General features: G+C 37.0%; 4 protein-coding genes across 4 annotated transcripts; 1 reads left to right on the top strand and 3 right to left on the bottom strand.

Annotated features, from left to right (window-relative positions):
* The first annotated feature begins 859 nt into the window (after positions 1–859).
* LOC113760903 lies at positions 860–3,717 on the top strand. Its single transcript, XM_027303653.1, has 7 exons — positions 860–1,203; positions 1,884–1,983; positions 2,091–2,211; positions 2,315–2,436; positions 2,763–2,884; positions 2,980–3,139; positions 3,341–3,717. Exons 1-7 carry the CDS (start codon positions 1,074–1,076, stop codon positions 3,456–3,458), a joined length of 873 nt encoding a protein of 290 aa, XP_027159454.1. The 5' UTR covers positions 860–1,073; the 3' UTR covers positions 3,459–3,717.
* A 665-nt stretch (positions 3,718–4,382) lies between these two features.
* LOC113760902 (pentatricopeptide repeat-containing protein At3g62890-like) lies at positions 4,383–7,734 on the bottom strand. Its single transcript, XM_027303652.1, has 2 exons — positions 5,079–7,734; positions 4,383–4,695 (listed from the first exon to the last, which is right to left on the bottom strand). The coding sequence occupies exon 1, from the start codon at positions 7,679–7,681 to the stop codon at positions 5,729–5,731; it is 1,953 nt and encodes a 650-aa protein (XP_027159453.1). The 5' UTR covers positions 7,682–7,734; the 3' UTR covers positions 4,383–4,695; positions 5,079–5,728.
* A 468-nt stretch (positions 7,735–8,202) lies between these two features.
* LOC113762781 (kinetochore protein NUF2 homolog) lies at positions 8,203–14,323 on the bottom strand. Its single transcript, XM_027306374.1, has 11 exons — positions 14,055–14,323; positions 13,725–13,943; positions 13,049–13,139; positions 12,793–12,972; positions 12,265–12,354; positions 11,745–11,852; positions 10,573–10,626; positions 9,905–10,019; positions 9,665–9,822; positions 9,487–9,582; positions 8,203–8,979 (listed from the first exon to the last, which is right to left on the bottom strand). Exons 1-11 carry the CDS (start codon positions 14,213–14,215, stop codon positions 8,893–8,895), a joined length of 1,359 nt encoding a protein of 452 aa, XP_027162175.1. The 5' UTR covers positions 14,216–14,323; the 3' UTR covers positions 8,203–8,892.
* A 1,644-nt stretch (positions 14,324–15,967) lies between these two features.
* LOC113759291 (zinc finger BED domain-containing protein RICESLEEPER 2-like) lies at positions 15,968–18,302 on the bottom strand. Its single transcript, XM_027301859.1, has 3 exons — positions 17,607–18,302; positions 16,155–17,522; positions 15,968–16,027 (listed from the first exon to the last, which is right to left on the bottom strand). Exons 1-3 carry the CDS (start codon positions 18,300–18,302, stop codon positions 15,968–15,970), a joined length of 2,124 nt encoding a protein of 707 aa, XP_027157660.1.
* Between the last annotated feature and the right edge of the window lie 1,350 nt (positions 18,303–19,652).

The raw sequence follows: 19,652 nt of genomic DNA, 5'->3' as shown, positions 1-19,652 counted from the left end.
CATTGTATGTCAAAGTGTTTATTTCATTGGTTTGAATAATTGTCTAATAGGATAAGTTTAAAGCTAAAAAATAAGTTAATTGGATATGTCATCGGAATGTTTGACAAATCAATGTATATACCTGGAAGGAAAGTGCTAAAAATATTATTATGTAAATGATTAAAAAATGGGACTAATCACATTATTCCTCAGATTTGACAAATCAATCTATATTAATCAAGGAGTAAAATGGGCTAAAGTGATAAAGTTGTAATGGGGTGAATGATTTTACTATGGACCTAATCAAATTATCCAAATTTATTTTCTTCAATTATGGAAGGAAAAAGGGATTAAAGTCTAAAAACAAACTACAAATGATTTATTAAAAAGCTTTAAATTTTAAATTTGAATGTCATAAGATTAGTTGTAAATCACTATTTTAAACTTTTTAATTGAATTTATGTATTAAAATAAATGAAAAATCCAAAAAAAAAAATTTATGGGAGATTTGAAAGCCATCCAGGAGGCCTTCACTAAAACCTTTTCTATTACGTGTCATGCATATATATATATATATGATACACATGTAAATTTCAATTTTAATTTATAAATTTTTCTAATACTCCTTATGTATACATTCTTAGTATCCATTAGCATTGTAGCGCGAATTGGACTACACCTTAATCTTGGCGAAAAGGCTGATAAGGGCATAAACGAAAAACTTGTACTGCTACTTGAGTCCCAAGTCCCAACCAATAACTAATAAGGATAGAAAGTTTCTTTTTCCTTCAAAAAATCCAAAAACTAAATAATATTATTAAAAAAAATACAAATCGGAGTAGAACTGTAGAAGGCGAAACTCGAAGTGAACGGAACATTGGTAAGAACTCGGAAGTTCCTCTTCGTACATTGGACAGAGGAAATTGGACAAACTAACCCCTCAACGGAAAGCTGAATTACAAGTTTACCGCGCTGACGACCAAACTGTCGTATTAGCTGAGGAAACTTCCTTCTTCCCTCGTCATTATGGCTGTTTGGAAATCAGAGGAGAGAAGAAAGAAAGAAGAAATCTGAAAAGGAAAAAGACAGAGGAGATGATGAGTAAACGAACTCTGTTAGTATGGGGAGTAGCAATCTTGTGTTTTATAGTTTTAATGGTTGTCACTCCGAAAATTCCCCAGTCCGAACAATACCATGATTTTGCTGATCAGCGTGAATTCTTTGGTAAAGATATCTCTCTATTTTCCCCCGAATTTCTTTCTTATTTTGCACCTAAAACCTTTCCTACTATGATTCTTGTCCTGTCGAATCGTAGGAATCTGATGCTTGAGATATGCTAAATTTAGGGCTCCAGCGCTGCTCAATTTCGTTTTTATTTTTTGTCTGATTTTGTATGTAAACGTTGGTCTGCTCGAAATTTGTTATACTTCTAGCTTCAGTATTCACTGGCATAAAAAGTTGGAAAGTACGTGTGTTTTAGTATTTTTGCCTTCAAATTATGCAAAAAAAAAAATCAAGCAGACCTGTCTTTTGCGCATCCTAGCATCCAGATGAGTGCGTCATGATTTGTTCCTTACCGGAGAAGCATTGCATGGTACTGAATATTTATCTAGTTTATTAACTCATTTTGTTTGGTTAATGGAATTTGAGGGGTTGGCTTTATTCTGGGGCTGTTTGTATGCACAAGGAAAACTGCATCGCTGTTGGAGATGCTCAAAGTACATGTAATTGCATCCTTTCCATGTTTGCTACAAGCTTATGTACATATTTTATGTTCAAAGAAACTTATTAAACTGTAATTGAGGGGCTGTAATATACTTCATCTCAAGTTGTCTCTGCACTTTGAAACACGATTGAGCCTGTATTATCCATTCATAGAAAATAACGTGTGCTATGATTAACAGGGATACCGAACATGCTGAATGTGGTATCAAATTTTCCTTTTTTTGTAATTGGCGCAATTGGGCTTATACTTTGTTATTATCGGAACTATTTCAGGCTAAGGTATAATGTTTTATCATTATTTCTTTCAATATGTCACATTTTCTCAAATTTTTTTGGCTCCCAATTTGCTGAGTTGACCGTGATGTTCCTGACAATGGTGCCAAAAGATCACAAGGTGAGCTATTGGGTTGGACATGTTTTTTCATTGGCGTTACAGCTGTTGCTTTTGGATCCGCTTACTATCATCTCAAACCAAATGATGCTCGTCTTGTCTGGGACCGCTTGCCTGTAAGTTTTCTTGCGATGAAGCTTGGGATTTCTCAGATAGGCCATAATTCTGTAGCTATATATTCTGGTTATTATTTTAATGTGAGGTCTATAATTGCCGCAGATGACTATTGCTTTCACTTCCATCATTTCAATCTTCATTATTGAAAGAGTGGATGAAAAATGGGGGACTCTATCAATTCTTCCTCTGCTCTTGACTGGTATAGTTAGCATTCTCTATTGGTGGTAAGTATGCTTCTCTTTTAGCAAGGAGTACATGATATATTTCAAGTCTTACTAATCGATTATTACAGCTAATAGGCAGTAATGATTGAATCTGCATTTATGAGTTATTTCTGTTTACATGTAGTCTTGGATAATTTGCCTATGGTAGCATTAGGAGAGGTGTCCATCTTCTTTTTCCTTTTATTTTTTTGCGTAAGCATTTTAGACTCTAAAATTTTCTCACGGCTGTAGATAACTGAAGTGGAAGCAGCATTTCAACTGAAATTATGTCTTGAACTTTTTTGAGTTTGAATTGTGGTCTAACTGTACGTACATTTCTGTCTTAGGTTTTTTGATGATCTGCGTCCATATGCATTGGTCCAGTTTGTTCCTTGCATAGCCATTCCTTTGATGACTATCCTGTTGCCTCCAATGTATACACATTCTTTGTATTGGTTATGGGCTGCAGGTTTGTAACATTCTTGATTCAGATGTTTCTTTTTTGTACTACTTTTAGTTGCCATTCTATACTGTCTTCTTAGGACGTTGCTGCACAATACACAGGGTTTTATGTTATAGCTAAGGTTGAAGAAGCAGCTGATAAACCAATTTACAAATGGACTCATCACATTGTGAGCGGGCATACTCTTAAGCATTTATTTGCAGCTATGGTCCCTGTCTTCTTGACTCTAATGCTAATGAAGAGGGTTATTGAAACAGAGAGGTAGTATTGGATTTCTGCCTGAAATATGACCCTTCACAACGATACATTTTAATAATCCCTTGCTTGGTTAGGAGTTGGTGTTCTTTTTAAAAGGATACATTATGATGTGTTTTTCGTGTCTGAATCCATTTTTCCCTTGAACTCTAAACAAAAATTCCCTTTTTTTAACACTGTTATGCATCCATTCCCTTTTTGCTGCAGACGAAGTTTGTTCCAGACATGGCGAATATCCTGGACCAAGGTTAAAGGAAATGGCGAAAAGGTGGAGAATTATTCCTGTACTTATACAAACGTTCCGGTTGAGGAGTCACGGTGTTAACTATATGTTTTTCCGGATTTGTACTTTAAATGGAACTGTTCAAATTTCATTAACGAGTTCCACTAACCAATTGACTTATCTAAAAGGGGACATATATGTTCATGAGAAGTGATATTTGCACTCTCCAATTAGCCTCTAACATTCCTTGGAGGCATATTATTTATTGAGTGAATTGGAGTGCCAGAGGCTAAAATGGGAGTGCAAATACTAATTCCCAAGTCTTGTGTTAACGCAAGCGTTTCATGTTTCTAGACATGAATCCGTGCCTTACATTCTTGCTAGATTGCTAGTGTTTCATGTTTTTAGACACGAGCCTGTGCCTTACATTCTTGTTAGATTGCTGTTCAAATATTATCAGTATCATTATTATTTTAAAATAGTTGACAGGCAAATGCTTGTATAGACTTGGTTGTAGACCATGTTGTATATGCAACAGACACATGGATTTTCCTGCATCAGCATACATGAATCACCATAATTGCTCACCATAACGTTTCTTATACATTCCCGAGTCAGTACTGACAGCAGATTAGAAAGTTTCCAAGTGGCTTAAGTCACCAAATTGTCTTGCAGTTGCAGTCCTAGATTTTGAAAAAGGACAATTGATTAACTGGCAAACTATTTTGGTTTTTCTCGGCCAATAAAACTAGGTGCTATCCCTTCCCGTGTTTCTTGTCGTACTGCAAATTCAGTGTTCTGACATTCTCATTTATATTGGCTTTCAATTTATGAATGAAATATACTTCACCAAAAAAAAAAGAGTAAATGCAACTTCAAATTCAGCTGCTTAGACCGAAGCTTCATGTCACAAAGTATATAAATAGCAATGCAAGCTAAACACTTGGTCGAACATAAGTGGCGACTGCATAATTTGACTGCAATAAGTTCTTTTTTTTTTTGGGACAGAAAAATACTTGCATTGGATTGCTTCAAACTTGCAACATCTCTGATTAGAGCAGAACGTACACAATCTTTAATAACATGATCCCACTCTAACATCTCATAGTTCTTGGCAAATTTACCTAATCAATGAGCTACTACATTAGCATCTCTTTTCACGAATTGTAATATATTCTAATTGGCAAAACAAACATTTACACTTCAAATCACTAACTAGGCTGTAGGCTTGTCAGATGAACCGGTTTACAAAGTTGAAGCTAAGACTCAAGGCACAAACGGATGTAAATGGAAACTACATCCCAGGCTCCAGGTTTCCCCAGTCTGCAATTTTGACAACCTACAATCATCGATATACCTCAGAACTGTAACAGGGTGTAACAATTGAAGGGCTAGAAGTGAGCCAGTACTGTGAAAGCAAGTCCCAAAAGAACCAAATTGCATACTAAAACATATGGAAGTTGATAAGCAGAAACAAAAAGTTTCAATGATAAAGAACATAACTTTACATAAAGTCAATTTTCCTATTATAGGAGTAGGAATAGAACCACTTATTAAAATTGCAATAAAATACCAATATCCTGGTAAATGACCCTAAGTTATATAATCCCATTATCATCCTTATTCAAACTAGATGAAGTAAGAAGCAGAAAATTCAAGATATCACACCATAAACTCGTCATGATATGTATTTATTTGACAGAAAGCAATTCGCAAACTTACAGGTATGGCATGAACCACAGTCACACAGCTGAAGCTCTCGAAGCAGGAATCACCAGTCAGCTGATCAAATTCTTCACTCTTCCAACACTTATTCTTTGAATTGCCCTTGTACTTAGAATCTGGATAGTCTGCCCAAAGGACAAAGTACATCACCACGAGTTTGAAAGCTGATACCTCCTCCAGTTGCAATCCACAAGATGATTCATCTGATCACGAGGAATTGTCGTGTCCAAATAAATAAAAACCATCTTTAGAATGATGAAGACAATGACCTTCCTTATAAGTATCATCTCTAGAGGTCATCATGATATTGAACTTGCGAGTGAACCATTACATACCAAAGATGATGTTTTTACAGTCCAGGATAGACATTCTTATGGCCTGCAAGCATGAAGTAGAAGAATCTGGAAATAGATGCCATTCTACCCCCTAAAGTTTTCAGCTTTATGATTCATCTTGAACACTAATGCAATAAGTCTCCCACACTGTTTCAATATCTTAAAACCACGAATTTCTCTGCTTCGTAGCAGCTAATATCAATCCAGATGCAACATTGCAGCTTCCTTGCAAAAAGCTCCAAAAGAGGACCTGCGAATATCCAGCTTCTGAGAAAACTTATAGTGAACTGAAAACTGCAACTATATCTGCATTTACCAATAATCACCACATGAGCAGGATCCATCTTTAAAATGATGAAACCGATTAACATCCCTTACAATGACTTCACGTCTATATATTTTAGAAATGAATTTGATGACTGTGTGACAGTCTCCACAAATTCTAAGGTTCTTTGTGACACGAATGACAGTATCAGGGCTTGTGCTAAGAAGCCCAAATGCAACAGCCAGCTTCTCGCTGTGTGTAGTGAGATAATGTTCTTTCTCCTCTTCAGAAACATCATGCAGGGCAAAACTAGTGTCTGGCATGTAACCAGCTGCCTTGATCTTCTCTGGTAGCTCCTCCAACAAGGAGTAAATTTCCTTTGTCTGAAGGTGAGACGTATCACCACAACGAAATAAATGTGCTTTTCCGTTCACTTCAGTCCAACTACACCCAGGAGTCTTCTTCACACCCTTCGACTTGAATAGAGTTCTTAAACTGTTCACTTCTTCCCACATATCAGCCTTTGCATACATGTTTGAAAGCATGACATAATTCCCAGCATTAGCAGGCTCCAAGACAAACAACTTTTTAGCTGCTAGTTCTGCAATCTCTAAATTTCTGTGTTTATGACTAGCAGCAAGTAAGGAACCCCAGACACTTGGTCCAGCTTGCATTGGCATTTGAGAGATGAGATTATAAGCTTCCACCAATCGTCCAGCACGGCCCAGAAGGTCTACAACACAAGCATAATGCTCGAGTGTTGGATCAACCAAGAACATTGATCTCATACAGTTGAAATATTTCAATCCAGCATCCACAAGGCCAGAATGGCTACACCCTGATAACAGCCCCGTAAATGTAATTGCATCAGGTTGAACCCCAGCTCCAATCATTTGCTCGAACGTGGAAACCGCCTCCTTGCCACATCCATGAGATGCATAAGCAGTGATCATAGTGTTCCATGCTACTAAATTCCTCTCATTTGGCCTCAACCGACCAAAACATACGTGAGCATCAGCCAAGCTGCCACATTTTGAGTACATGGCCATAAGAGCCGTCATTACTGATGTATTGGAGTCAAAACCCCTTTCCCTGGCATATTGATGAATCTGTCTCCCGCGCTCAAGCGCAGCTGAATGTGCACACGCAGGTAAAACACTTATTATCGTCACCCAATTGGGCTTCACCACATCTGTGTCCCGACTTATCATCTCGTCAAATAATCCCAGTGCCTTGTCCGCAAATCCATTCTGGGTGTACCCCGAAATCATAGCAGTCCAAGACACGATACTCCTATTGGGCATAGCCCGAAACAACCCCTCAGCAGAATTCACGAATCCATCTTTCATATACCCAGCAATCAATGCATTCCAAGAAGACGTATCTCTGACAGGCATTTCGTCAAACATCGTCCGCGCAACATCGAGTGCACCACATTTGACATACATATCAATCAAGGAAGTCCCTACATAGATATCAAAATTTAAACCACTCCTCAAACTCAGCCCATGAACGCACTTTCCCAGCTCAAAACACAATGAATTCGCGCAAGACTTCAACACAAATGGGAAAGTGAAATAGTCCCCGCGCAAACCAAGAGAATGCATTTGACTATAAATCAGGATAGTCGTATGGGACTCTCCGTATAAAGTAAACGCGCGAATAATTGCATTGAATAGAAGAGTAGACGGGTATTCAACGGCGCTGAATAATTTCACAGCGGAGTTGATATCGCCGCAGCTGGCGTACATTGCAACCATCTTGGCAGCGAGAAATGCATTGGGGTATAGGCCGCGGAGGGCCATGTGGGCGTGTAATTGTTGGCCTAGTCTGAGGTAGTTTTTGCCTGTTAAGAACTGGAAAACTGGGGCGTAGAATGAGAGCTGGAATTGAGATGACGGGTACTTGCGGAGGAGTGGCTGCAGTAGATTGTTCAACAACATTGCTGCTGCTGCTTCTCCTCCTCTTTGACAAGCTGCCATTGATGGGATGCATTTCATGGACTTCTGAATCGCCCAAGTCCCAACTTGTTGATCATGGAGTTTTTTGCAGCACTAACACGTTAGCACATGTAGTAGAAATACTCAAAAAGTGCGTTATTCTTCAGGAATAGGCAACGGAATTGGTTTTTTGTTTGCTTATAAGCAGAAATAAATATGTTTTATCAAGTTGTGCTTATATCACCAATTGTTCTCAAAACATACTTGACAAGAGAGATTTCTGTAACCTCAAGGGAAGTAGCTGCTATCACCAGAAACTATCCCTTGATTTAAACTAATGTAACATGATCTGCCACAGACAATTAAAAACCGTCTCATTTGTTGTGGTTTAGGGCCTTCGGCTAGTCTAGATTATATTTTAAAAGTTACTCTAACCTAGGATTAAAGGTACTGGTATAAAGAACGTTTCTACAACATAAAACTCATGGAAGGTTCCTACACTACTTAACTAAATTTAACAGGAGTCAAACATATGTCGAGGAACACCTTTTCTGGTTGAAAATAATAAAAAAAACGCCTAATAGTTGAGCATTTCACAATCGTACAAGTGAAATTGTTTTGGTTTAGTTCCAATTCAAAAACTTAAACTTGCCTAGGACCAAATTAGGGGAAGTTTCATGCGAAGAAATCTCCGTTGCAATACACATCTACCTACCGTTCACCTGAACCATAAACTGGACTAAGGGGTTTAAAGGGAATGGTTCTTACCTCTAAATCAAATGAATGCACTACTACACACCTATGGATTTTAAGGCAAGTATAGAGGCTTAAAGTTTAAACTCCCTCCCTAATCTACAGCCAAACCTGTACCTTATACTTGACCTGATAACCAACTCACCTAATTAGTTACCTGAACCATAAACAGCCGCCTGCTACTTGTTACATGACAATCATTACAGTGGACAGTAGTGCAACAAAGCCTCTTGGCATAGAGCCTTCCCCACATGATCGTTAACTTATGTCTGTACTGGCGTTGCATCTCAAAATGCACAAGTGCGCTTCACAGATTCCACCCTAAGAGAACGTTTCTATTATTCTATATATATCATTCCCAAGAAGCAAAAAGTAGCGGCACACACATGCAACTCTTTTTTACAATTAGCAGGCCAGCACAAACTATGCAATTTCAAAGCATGCCGATCACTGCATCCATTGTGCTGTGTAGATCGCAGATAATGCAAGATCAGCTACACAAGATACGCCAGACTTCATCAGTTCCCAGCCTGAATATTTACCATGTCCACTTCAATTTCAATCCCTGGCAGCGAGTCCCTTATAGAATCTGAATACTCGTAAAACTGCAGGCAAATTGGTAATGTATTAGTCTTAGGAAGTAATAAAAGAGTCAAAAGGCACCATTCGCTAGCAATTAGTAGCAAACAGCCGCCAGATAAGATCCTAAGTGTCTTTCCATTCTATTAAATGCTTCCCCTTATCAAAATAACAAATTCACTAGTCAAAGAATAATGTGCAGTGTAGTCCATGCAATATCTGCAACCTTGGAAAACATTAGGAAGAAATAATTTTGAAGTAAAGCCAGTTTCATTATTAAAGCACTGAAAACCTATTCAGCTTGTGATTAAAATGCAGACTAAGCATTGCAATTTGCAATATTCATTGCCTGAATAAAGAATACACACATGACAATCCGAGGATGATGCATAACCAGTTCTAAATATGTCAATACCCATGTCTTTCTCAACCATGGTAGAAGAGTTTATAGAATAGCTTATCAAAATATGCTTATGTTAGATCATTTCTTACCAGCCTTTCCAATCAGTCGTAAGACATTGAGACAATTGTACCTGTTTCATTATAGCTTCAGATACTAGACCCATTTCGTGCATCTTGGCTGCTCCAGCCTCCTTGACTGAGTTAATACTTTCACCTATACTATCTGCCTGATAAATGAAGGAGAAGGCTTAAAACCAGAACCACCACTCGTGCAAGAGTTAACAGTAGAACTAAAACTGTAAACAGTACCTCCATGACAACAGCTTCCACCTGCTTTTGACGAGTTTGTAGAGCACTCCTGTTTGCTTCCACTTCCATCTTCACATTCTTTAGTTCTTTAGTAGCCTGCTCAAAGGTCTGACCTCTTTCCTGCTCTAGTTGCCACTTTACTTTATCCAGTTGGTCCACTGAACAGAAGACATGTTCATCATACTGAGTTTCGAGTAAAGTAGAACGAAGCCAATTAATGGCAAACAGAATTGAAGCAACCTTTTGCTTGCAGGTCAACCAATTTAGCATCAAGCGACTTATCCAATACTCCTTGGTCACTCAGTTTAACTTTGAGAAGTTTAACATCCTTTTCAATAGATTTGGCCGAGTTCACCTACCAAGAACTTCCAGAGTCAGCTTTTTGTTGCCTTTGGGGAATAATAAGGCTTTATGCAAGGACAGTTCAAGAAAAAAGCTTCCTAATAAATCTAACAAGCCTCATATCTACTTCGAAGATTGGCACAAAAGAATAAGTCAAATTACGAAAACTCCCACTATCTCACAAGAGGCACATCATTCCTAGGCTAAAGTTCCAAAAGGAAAGTGCAGATAGTAAGTACCAGAAGGTACGTGGCACAAAGCAAACTATCTAAAATCCATGAGTTTCTGTCCCATTTAAGTATTTCTCGAGATACCTATATCTTGCAAATTCAACCCACATATGGTTGAGAAGCTGAGCACCATCCACCAGCTGGGGGCTAGGACCGCCAGGTCATAAAGATATATAAAAAGATCAAACCACGATAAGATAGAACTTCTAGAAGAAACTGTGATATTCCGGGTACAACTACACTACCTCAAAGGCTACTGAACCATTTTAAACTTTTTAGTCAAAACTTCCTAATAGATTACTCAAAGCAAAGAAGGTGAAACAATCATAAATCAACCTGATCTTGCAGGACTTTCATCCGAGCTAACTGCTTGGACAGCTTCATGCCAGCCTGAAATGGTGAAAAACAAGCAAAGACCCTATCAAACACTTTCAACTGGAAGTTTCAAGCAGCATTATTTCTTTTTTTGGGTGCAAAAAGTGCATCGGTCTGATGTTACAAGAAAAAAGAGATACCATTTACCCATGCCATATGATTGTTTCTCTGATAATCATCTTGGCCAACTTTAATCACCTAAATGATGATCCTATTTGAAGTACATAAAACCACTTAATTTCCTTACATACTGTTCATTTTTGCCCCAGATCTATTCTTGTTCAGTTTCTTACCCGTGTAACTCTCTATTTTATTTTTGATAGGTACATAAACTGCCATAAGGGACAACGTCAAAGCAAATGCAGTACAATCACTATATGCCCCCTCATAGCTGTCAGACCGACCCAACATGAACACAGGGATTATTAAGATTAGACGCTCAAAAGTTTTATGCCAAAAAAAAAAGCTTTAAACTGCCAGCATATAGCTGGAACTGCAGATCCCATTCAATTTCAACTTACCTGATCCTTTTCTTCATTCAGAGCAGTTATTTATTATTTATTACCATTTTCTAGTTCAAGGTCAAAATCTTGGTTCACTAATTCCCCCAACTCAATATGCTAAAGTAAAAAGAGAAAACCTCAAGCAGAAACAGAAAAGGGAAAGTAAACAATTTCAACAAAGGTCATCCTAATTCACAAGAAAACGATAAAACAGAGTAGTGTCACCAAGAGACAAACAAAAAAGAGGGGTAAAATCGTGAAACACTGTATTTTTTACAAATTGAGCATCTTGATATACTAATGTAACCATGGGAAGCTAGCACAAGATTGTGATGGCATATTGCACGGTCATTTTGAAAGACAATTACAAGATTTCTGGCATACAGATGCTTCTTACTTAGCTCATGTAATAGGTGCTCCAATCTATGGAAGAAGAAAGGATCATCTAGTGAAATCAGTCGACCAAATTCCTATACTTTGCAGTGGATATCATAACTATTGTGAGGTATAATTTGCACTAACCAAGATGTGATCATATTTTCATTGATAAGCAATTATTGAACACCAGACTGGCCTATATGAATATAAGTATTTGTAAAATGACAGTAAGGAAGCAGTGTCAAAAACAACCTTTGCATAAATCTCAGAAACAGCTTCCTTGGCATGAAAGGAGTGCATCGCTGTTCTTTCAGCATTCTTTGCTTCAACTTTAAGTGACTTTTTCTCCTCAAGTGCCCTCTGGATTATGAAAAGAAAGAATATTATGCATATCAAAAGAAAACATTAAGGAAACATACAGTTGTTATATGCAAGCCAAGCTAACCAATAAAGACTCGAGGGAAAGGACTTTAAATAGTAGGAGATGCATATCTTGCAAACTTACTAACTTGTAAAACAATGAGAAAGGATCCAAATCCTTTAGGAACAAAATCCAACTGTCAAAGCAGTGGATAATTTACAAGAAGCAATATGAAAGACAAACCAAGTAAATCTTAAAGATATACTCTTCTCCCCCCCCCCCCCCGGCCCCCAAATAGAGATACAGATGTTTCCTATATGATACACAATGCTTGTCTGACAAGGGGCAACTGAACAAATTATAATACTAAAATGAGTTCAATAGTACACATAAAGATTATACAGCTAGTACCTGAAGCTTGTCTGGTGACTGAACTATTTCAGCAAGTAAACTCTTATTTTCTAGCTTACATTGCTCCAAGGCAAAATCAGCATTTTCAACCTGAGATTCAGTAAAGAAGAAGAAAAAAACAAAAATTAATTCAAGCTCAAGAAAGACCCTTAAGTCACTTTCTTCGACAACTAAGAAGGAAAGACCATCTTAGTGATTCGAAAAGGCGATTTAAAGTTTAACCAAATATTTCCTTTTGTTTTTAATTCTATTTCCATTTCTGGGATGGTTTTACATATAATTTGCATTCTAGGAGAAAAAAATCAGAAGAATAAATTAAAAAATAATAATAATAACCATGATTTTGAAAATAGAACAAGATTCACTCAATATGGTCCAAGGAAATGCTTTCTGAATAGAGACAACTGATTATTTCTATTACAAGTTCTGCACAGAATAGCACTCAGCAGTCAAGATTTCGATACATATAACTTCTGACCCCATTGAACAAATTTGCTTTGATTAATGCAAATAATTTAAGAAGACTACCTTCGCTTCCATTTCTTTAACCTTCTCCTTCGTTTTTATCCTATTAGCCTTCAAGGACACCTGGTGATTGTTCAGACTTTGAATTGTTTGCTGCAACTCTTTAACTTTAGCATCAATTTCTTGAACAAGTGGCATCTCACTTTCTCTTAATTGGTTGAACTGGAATATCTCTTCATTCAACTGAAAGGAAGATAAATCTGTAAATTTCATAGATGAGATCATGTTCACGACCACACATTTGCATTCCAGATTGTACCTGAGACATTCTGCTCTCCAATTCTTGCTTTCGCTCTTCAAGAAGGGTTAACTCGTCGACAATAGGCCTCAATAAGTCCAATTTTGCATTCCTACATCCCAAACCAACAAAAAATAAACACAACGAAAACAAAGTAATACAAAAAATTTAGTTATTTGACAACAAAAACGAGCATCTGAATGAATGCTCCTAGTGGATAAGAGTTTCAGGTGGGTGCAAATCCATCCTAACTCCACTCCATGCTCCTCTTATATAACAGCAACACTTAGGTCCAAAATCCATCCTTGCCCCATCCCCACAAGCTAAAAACAATCGTTTCCGAGATTAGGCTCAACATCAAAGCTAGATGCTTATATCATTAACCTCACTCTTTTAAGAGTCATAATAACAGAACAAGTCCCTCTTACCACTCAAAAAAAGCATCAAATAGGAGTCCAAATAGACAACCTAAAAGAACAAGCAGCATTCATAATTAAACTATGTCACAGATTTGCCAGATTTACAAAATTGTATATCATAGCATGAACGTTCCTGGGAGGACGGTAGGCAAGCAGCTTCTAACCATCTAATAAAATCAATTTCTAATCCTCGAAAATTTGAAGAAAAATCTAAATTTTAAGGCTCAGAAACAATTAAAAGAAACGCACTAACGGAGAATTTTAATTTCGCGGGATACCTGTGAACGATATAATTGAGCATGGCACCGAGAAAGAAGTCGGTTCGACCCGGGTCAGGCTTAAGCAAGTCGCAGAGAGTGAAATTTAAAGGGCAATCAATAGAAGCCAAAAGTTCTCTGATCTTATCCAACAAATTCAACACTCGAAATGAATCCCGGTGATGGTCCGGGTTGTCGATCCGCTCCAGAGTCTCAAAATCGAACTGATCAGGTTCTTCCCTGTAGGTTTATTTAAAAAAAAAAAAAAGAAATAGTAGGGTTAGGGTTTCCAAAAAAACATAATATGGAAGAATTTAAAAGGAGGAGAAATAAGTCAGTTAGGACATTCACGGGAGAATGTCGATGTAGAGGAGGACAGCAGAGTAAAGGCTGGTGAGGAAGTTGAAATTGGGGCGACGGAGGTCGGCGTCAGAAATTTTGGCAATTTCATACTCGGAAAGCACGGCGACGACGTCGCTCCGGGAGAGGGTTGGGTATTGGAACTTCGACATTTCTCTTTCTTCGCTGTGACTCCAGTCTCCAGTTCCCGTGAAGAGAAGAAGTGGAAAATTGGTTTCCCGCCCAAACTTTTGAAGAATAAATGAAGTAAAATAGAACTCTCTCCGGCTCTCCCCGCGTGTTTGGAATAACAGTAGTGAAATTTTCGATTCGAATCTGTTTAGATGGGAATGTTTTTTAAAAATTAATTTTTTAAATATAATAAAAAATTTTAAAAAATACTTTAAAAGGTAATCTAAAAATTAGTTTAAATTTTTTAAAAATTGTAAAAAATATCTCAAAATATATTCTAAAAACTCTTCTACTCTTAAATATTTCAAAATATTTTCTGAAAATATCTCAAAATATAATCTAAAAACCCTGCTACAACAAAATTTTTCAAAAATACCCCCAAAAAGTTTTTTTTCAAAAAAGTAAAAATGTCTTGCAATATGCATTCTTTTTTGCATTCATATAAACCAAATTTCTTTAATAAAAATTTTATAGCAATTCGATTTACGCAAAAGACAACATCTGTATAAATTTACTTCGTTTTAATTATTTTTTAATGACACACACATTGAGTATGCCATTAACACTAGTATATTTAATTTACATGCAATATGCTACTATTCACTAGTTGTTGGATGCTTCTTTTTTTTAAAAAAATATGAATGGAAGAATTGCACTTTTCCCTCCTTTTTTTATAGAAAGTTGTTGGCAATTATTACCTTGTTAGACGTTTAATTAGGGAAAAAAAAGATCCATGTATATATTTATGTCTGTTTATTTTAGAAAGAAGATGATAGCGTTTTACATTTTTACCCTCTATTTGGAGGGTAAAATAGAAATTATAAAAAGTGATACAAATGGTTTGCATTAACTTTTCCTCTCTATTTTAGTCCATAAAATACATTCCTCTCAACTCCTACTGAATGTAGAGCTGTTATTCGAGTCGAGCCGAGCCCGAGTAGTAGTGGTTCGAGCTCGATTTGTACGAATTTCGAGCTGGCTCAAGCTGGCTCGATAACATTGTCGAGTCGAATAACTAGCTCGAGTTCGAGCTCGTTAGCTCTATATTTAGCTCGAGCTCGGCTCGAGCTCGACTCGTTTAACACAATCGAGTCGAGCTCGTTAAGCTCGAGCTCGAGCTCGAAATATTTACCATAGCAGCCATCTGTTCACTGCAAGTCTGTAACCATTCAGAAGATGCAAATTTGGCATACATATTTGTTGCTGAGTGGGGATTATGGATTTAATCCAAATTAGCAAAAGAGAAAAGATCAAGCAGTCCCACCAAAAGAGAGCATATGTAATTTTCTATCAGTCCAACAGTTAAAAGAGCCGTGTTTGACTTGGTATGAATGTCCAGCAACTTAGAAATGTGAAAATTACTCCTCTAAATTGATGAGAATTCACTTTGGCATTCATAGTACCTCAGCCATGGCTGCTGATGAGAATTCACAAGTAGTCAAGTACTCATATTTTGTTCACTTACAACAAACATCAAAGCAATAATCAAGTCTAAAAGACAGCAAACAATAAGAGCAACAGAGCAACAGCAGTAGCAATTTCTAAAATTTAGCCTTCATTTTGAGGAAGCTCAACTTCATGACACGTAAAATGTCTCGACAACATCCGATTGATCCTACAGAATAAAAATGTAAAAGTCATGATATTTTCTAAAAATAAGAGCTACTGAGCTAAAAAAAATGAAGTAGAATACCAAAGGACAGCAACAGCAATTTCTAAAATTTAGCATTCTTTCAATTTTGAGGAAGCTCAACTTCATGATACGTAGATGACTCGGCAACATCAGATTGATCCTACAAAATAAAAATGTCAAAGACTCAAAGTCATGATATTCTCTAAAAATAAGAGTTATAGAGATAAAAGATGAAGTAAAATAATCAATTAACCACATATTACTACTAGAAAGTGTAATACACTTACACGAGACTTGGTTTTTATTCCATGAAGATTGCGAATCCAATTACTACCGCAAAGTAGCATTTGCACTGTCTCAACAGACATAGAAGCTCGCCGATCATCAATTACTCTTCCCCCAGTACTGAAGGTAGATTCAGAAGCCACAGTTGTAACTGGAATAGAAAGTAAGTCACTAGCCATCCTTGACAATATTGGAAACCTCCATCTTTCTCCTTTCCACCACCCCAAGACATCCAGATTAGCAGATGCGTCACAAGCATACCTACCTTCTTCTAAATAAATATCTAAATCTGATTTTTCAGGTGGCGCCTTGTCAATTTCACTAACATGCATTTGAAATTTTTCCTTGCCAGTAAGAATTGGAAGTCCAAGTTTCTTAACATTCCCCTGAGATTGAGCCGAAGAACTACTCACTTCCTTATGTTTACGCTTTACCGACTGCCTCGGTGGTTCCCCGGCATGGGAGGAGAAGTGAGTATCAACATATTCATTGTAAAGCTCATAAAGAAGCTGTTTAATTTCATCAATTTTCACAGCAGCTTCTTCCTCACCATAAATAATCGGAAAAGCATGATAAATGAGTACCATTTTGTACATTGGATCAACAATAGCACCTAACGAAAGCACCACATTGGTTTCTCCCCAATATTTGTCAAATTTTGCTGACATGCTCAAAGCCATGGCCCTAATTTGATCAGAAATATCAAGAGCTTTTTCATTTAAAAGCTCTTTAATCCTATAAAGCTCCACAAGAAAGATGTTAGAAGTTGGATAGTCGGATCCAGAAATCATGTTAGTGATCTCATGAAAAATACCCAAAAATCGGCACACTTCTACTACTTGCAACCACTCGTAATCACTTGGAACATAGTGAAACCCAGGGTCAATGTCCTCATATCTCGGGAAAACGTCCTTGAACTCCAAAGCCGAAGCCAACATGAGATATGTGCTATTCCATCTAGTTGGACAATCTAGAATCAATTTCCTAGAGGGCAACTGTAGCTGTTTTGCAATTTTGGCAAATTGATTTAGGCGACCCTCAGAGTTGTTCAAGTACTTGATCCCCTCTCTAACAGTATCAATCACATCACCTAGTTGATTGAGGCCATCTTGCACTAAAAGATTAAGTATATGTGCACAACACCTCACATGAAAAATTTTTCCAGCAATACTTAACCTCTTTCTTAGAGAAAAATCCTCCCTAAGTCTCCTAACACAAGCATCATTATAAGAAGCATTGTCTACCGTGATGCTGGAAATTTTATTCTCGATCCCCCAATCAATAAAACATTTACTCAAAGCATCAGCAATAATTACTCCCGTATGAGGAGGTGGCACATTACAAAAATTCAACACACGTTTTTGTAACACCTAATCAGAATCAACAAAATGCCCTGTTACAACCATATATTGAATTTTTTGACCAGATTTTCATAAATCAGTAGTTATGCTAACTCGACTAGCACTCTTTAATACAGATTTCAGCTTTCTTTTTTCCAGTTGATAAGTGGAAATGCAATCCTCTTTGACAGTTTGCCGGGTAATCTTTTTATAAAATGGGGACACAGCTTTCATAAATTTATTGAATACAACATGATCCATCATAGAAAATGCGTATTCATGTGCAAGCACCATATGAGAAGCAAGCTCCCGTACCTTGGCATGGTCATATGAAAAATTTGTGATCGAAGTAATTCCATCGGATGGCCCTTCGGTGAAAGACAACACTTGCTGTTTCATCCTATTTTGCTCTCCCATTGCCATCTTCTTTTGTAAACATGCTTTTAGATGACGCTTGTGTTGAGATGTAGCTCCAGTTGTACTCTTGGCAAATAACTCCTTACAATGATTGCATTGCACCTTTTCTATTCCATTGTCTAACTTCACAATTTTCATATCGTCCCACACCGTTGATTTCTTTTTCCTTTGCTTTTTCTCAAAGGGCATTGCTGGTTCTTCATTTCCGCCATCACCTTTTTGCTCTCCTACTCCTCCTCCTTCATTGTCATGTTCTTCTATTATTTCTAACTCATCTTCAGTCATCTCATCCGGATTTTCTTCAATATCCAGTTCTTGATCTACTACTTCATTTAATTGCTCCATAGCAGGACTTGAAGATGAACCTTGGTGGGAATTAAGAGGGCTGTACATACCTATATATTAAGAAAAAAATTTAAGGCATAATTATAAATCAAAGGTTGCATGTCAAATTTCATTATAAATAAAAAAATTCCAATAATTTCAATTATCTATTACAATATGAAAAAATAATTACTGCTCATATTGAAGGCCAAATCCACTTGACACCAAGCAATCTACATAAACTGATTAAGCAATCAATTCATCTAGTTGGTCATGTGGTAGAAATAAGAGTTTATGAAAAATTGGATAAACTGATTAACAAAGAAACTAATGTACTGTAATGGACAAAATTTTTTAAAAGATTTGTAAGGCCCAAAACAACCAATGCAAAGATCATAAACGAAACAATAAGTAAATAAAAAGGAAAGGATTGCAAACCAATTAACTACCTAACTCCTCTTGAGCTTGTAGATTAATTGAAACAAGCTACTTCAAGTTGATGAATTACAATCACTCTTGTGTACAAAGGAAGGTTCACCTCCTCCTTGCCCCAAGTAGCACTCGGTCAAGCCAGGACGTTTTACTATCCCTCAGGACAACCCTCACAGAGCTACACTCATGAAAGATTCACTCACAAATGAAAAGCTTACAATGAACCTCACACCACTAAGACTACAAATATTCTTTTTGGAGTATTTTCTCACTAAAATCTCTCTAGATCTTTTGTATCTTCAGTGTGCCAAAGTTGTTTGAAGTGTCTGACCAACCACTATTTATATAGGACCAAGAAAGTGCCTCATTAATGCTTCCAACGGATAGAAAGTAGCTGAACAGTCAACTAGCCGTTGGCAGTGTCGGACGTCCGATAGCTCTGTTTTATGCGTCCGACAGCAGGCAGAGAGTTTAAGACTTTTTCTTCAATTCTTTCGGACGACCGATAGGCTGGTTTTCTGCGTCCGAAGATACTCAATGGTTGTTGGACGTCCGATGCAGTCTTTTTGAGCGTCCGACAGCTTCAGCATACTTTGTCTTCTTCCAATTGCACTTGTTCATGGAATCAAATAATTTCATAACTGAAAATATATCTTGAAGAAATATTAGTATCATCCATTTGTTTTGTAAACATCAAAAGATAGGGATCAAGATCAACAATCTCCCCCTTTTTGATGATGACAAAACAATGGATGGAAAGAAACAAAAATAAGTATAAGCTCCCCCTCAATCATTGCAACCAAAACTTTTAAGAGCCAAACTCATAATCTCATAATAACTCCCCCTTACACATTGCATCCATCTCTCACCCTTTTTGTCATCATAAGATGAGAGTAATAACTAGCAACCATAACAGAAAATTCAGTATTTCAAACAAAAACAGAGAAATGATAGCAGAATTCAGCAATACCAACATACCAACTTATC

This window comes from Coffea eugenioides, chromosome 2 (assembly GCF_003713205.1).
Source record: "Coffea eugenioides isolate CCC68of chromosome 2, Ceug_1.0, whole genome shotgun sequence".
Lineage (NCBI taxonomy): Eukaryota > Viridiplantae > Streptophyta > Magnoliopsida > Gentianales > Rubiaceae > Coffea > Coffea eugenioides.
The sequence above is the reverse complement of the archived record's forward strand: the minus strand, read 5'-3'. Positions and strand labels throughout refer to the sequence as shown.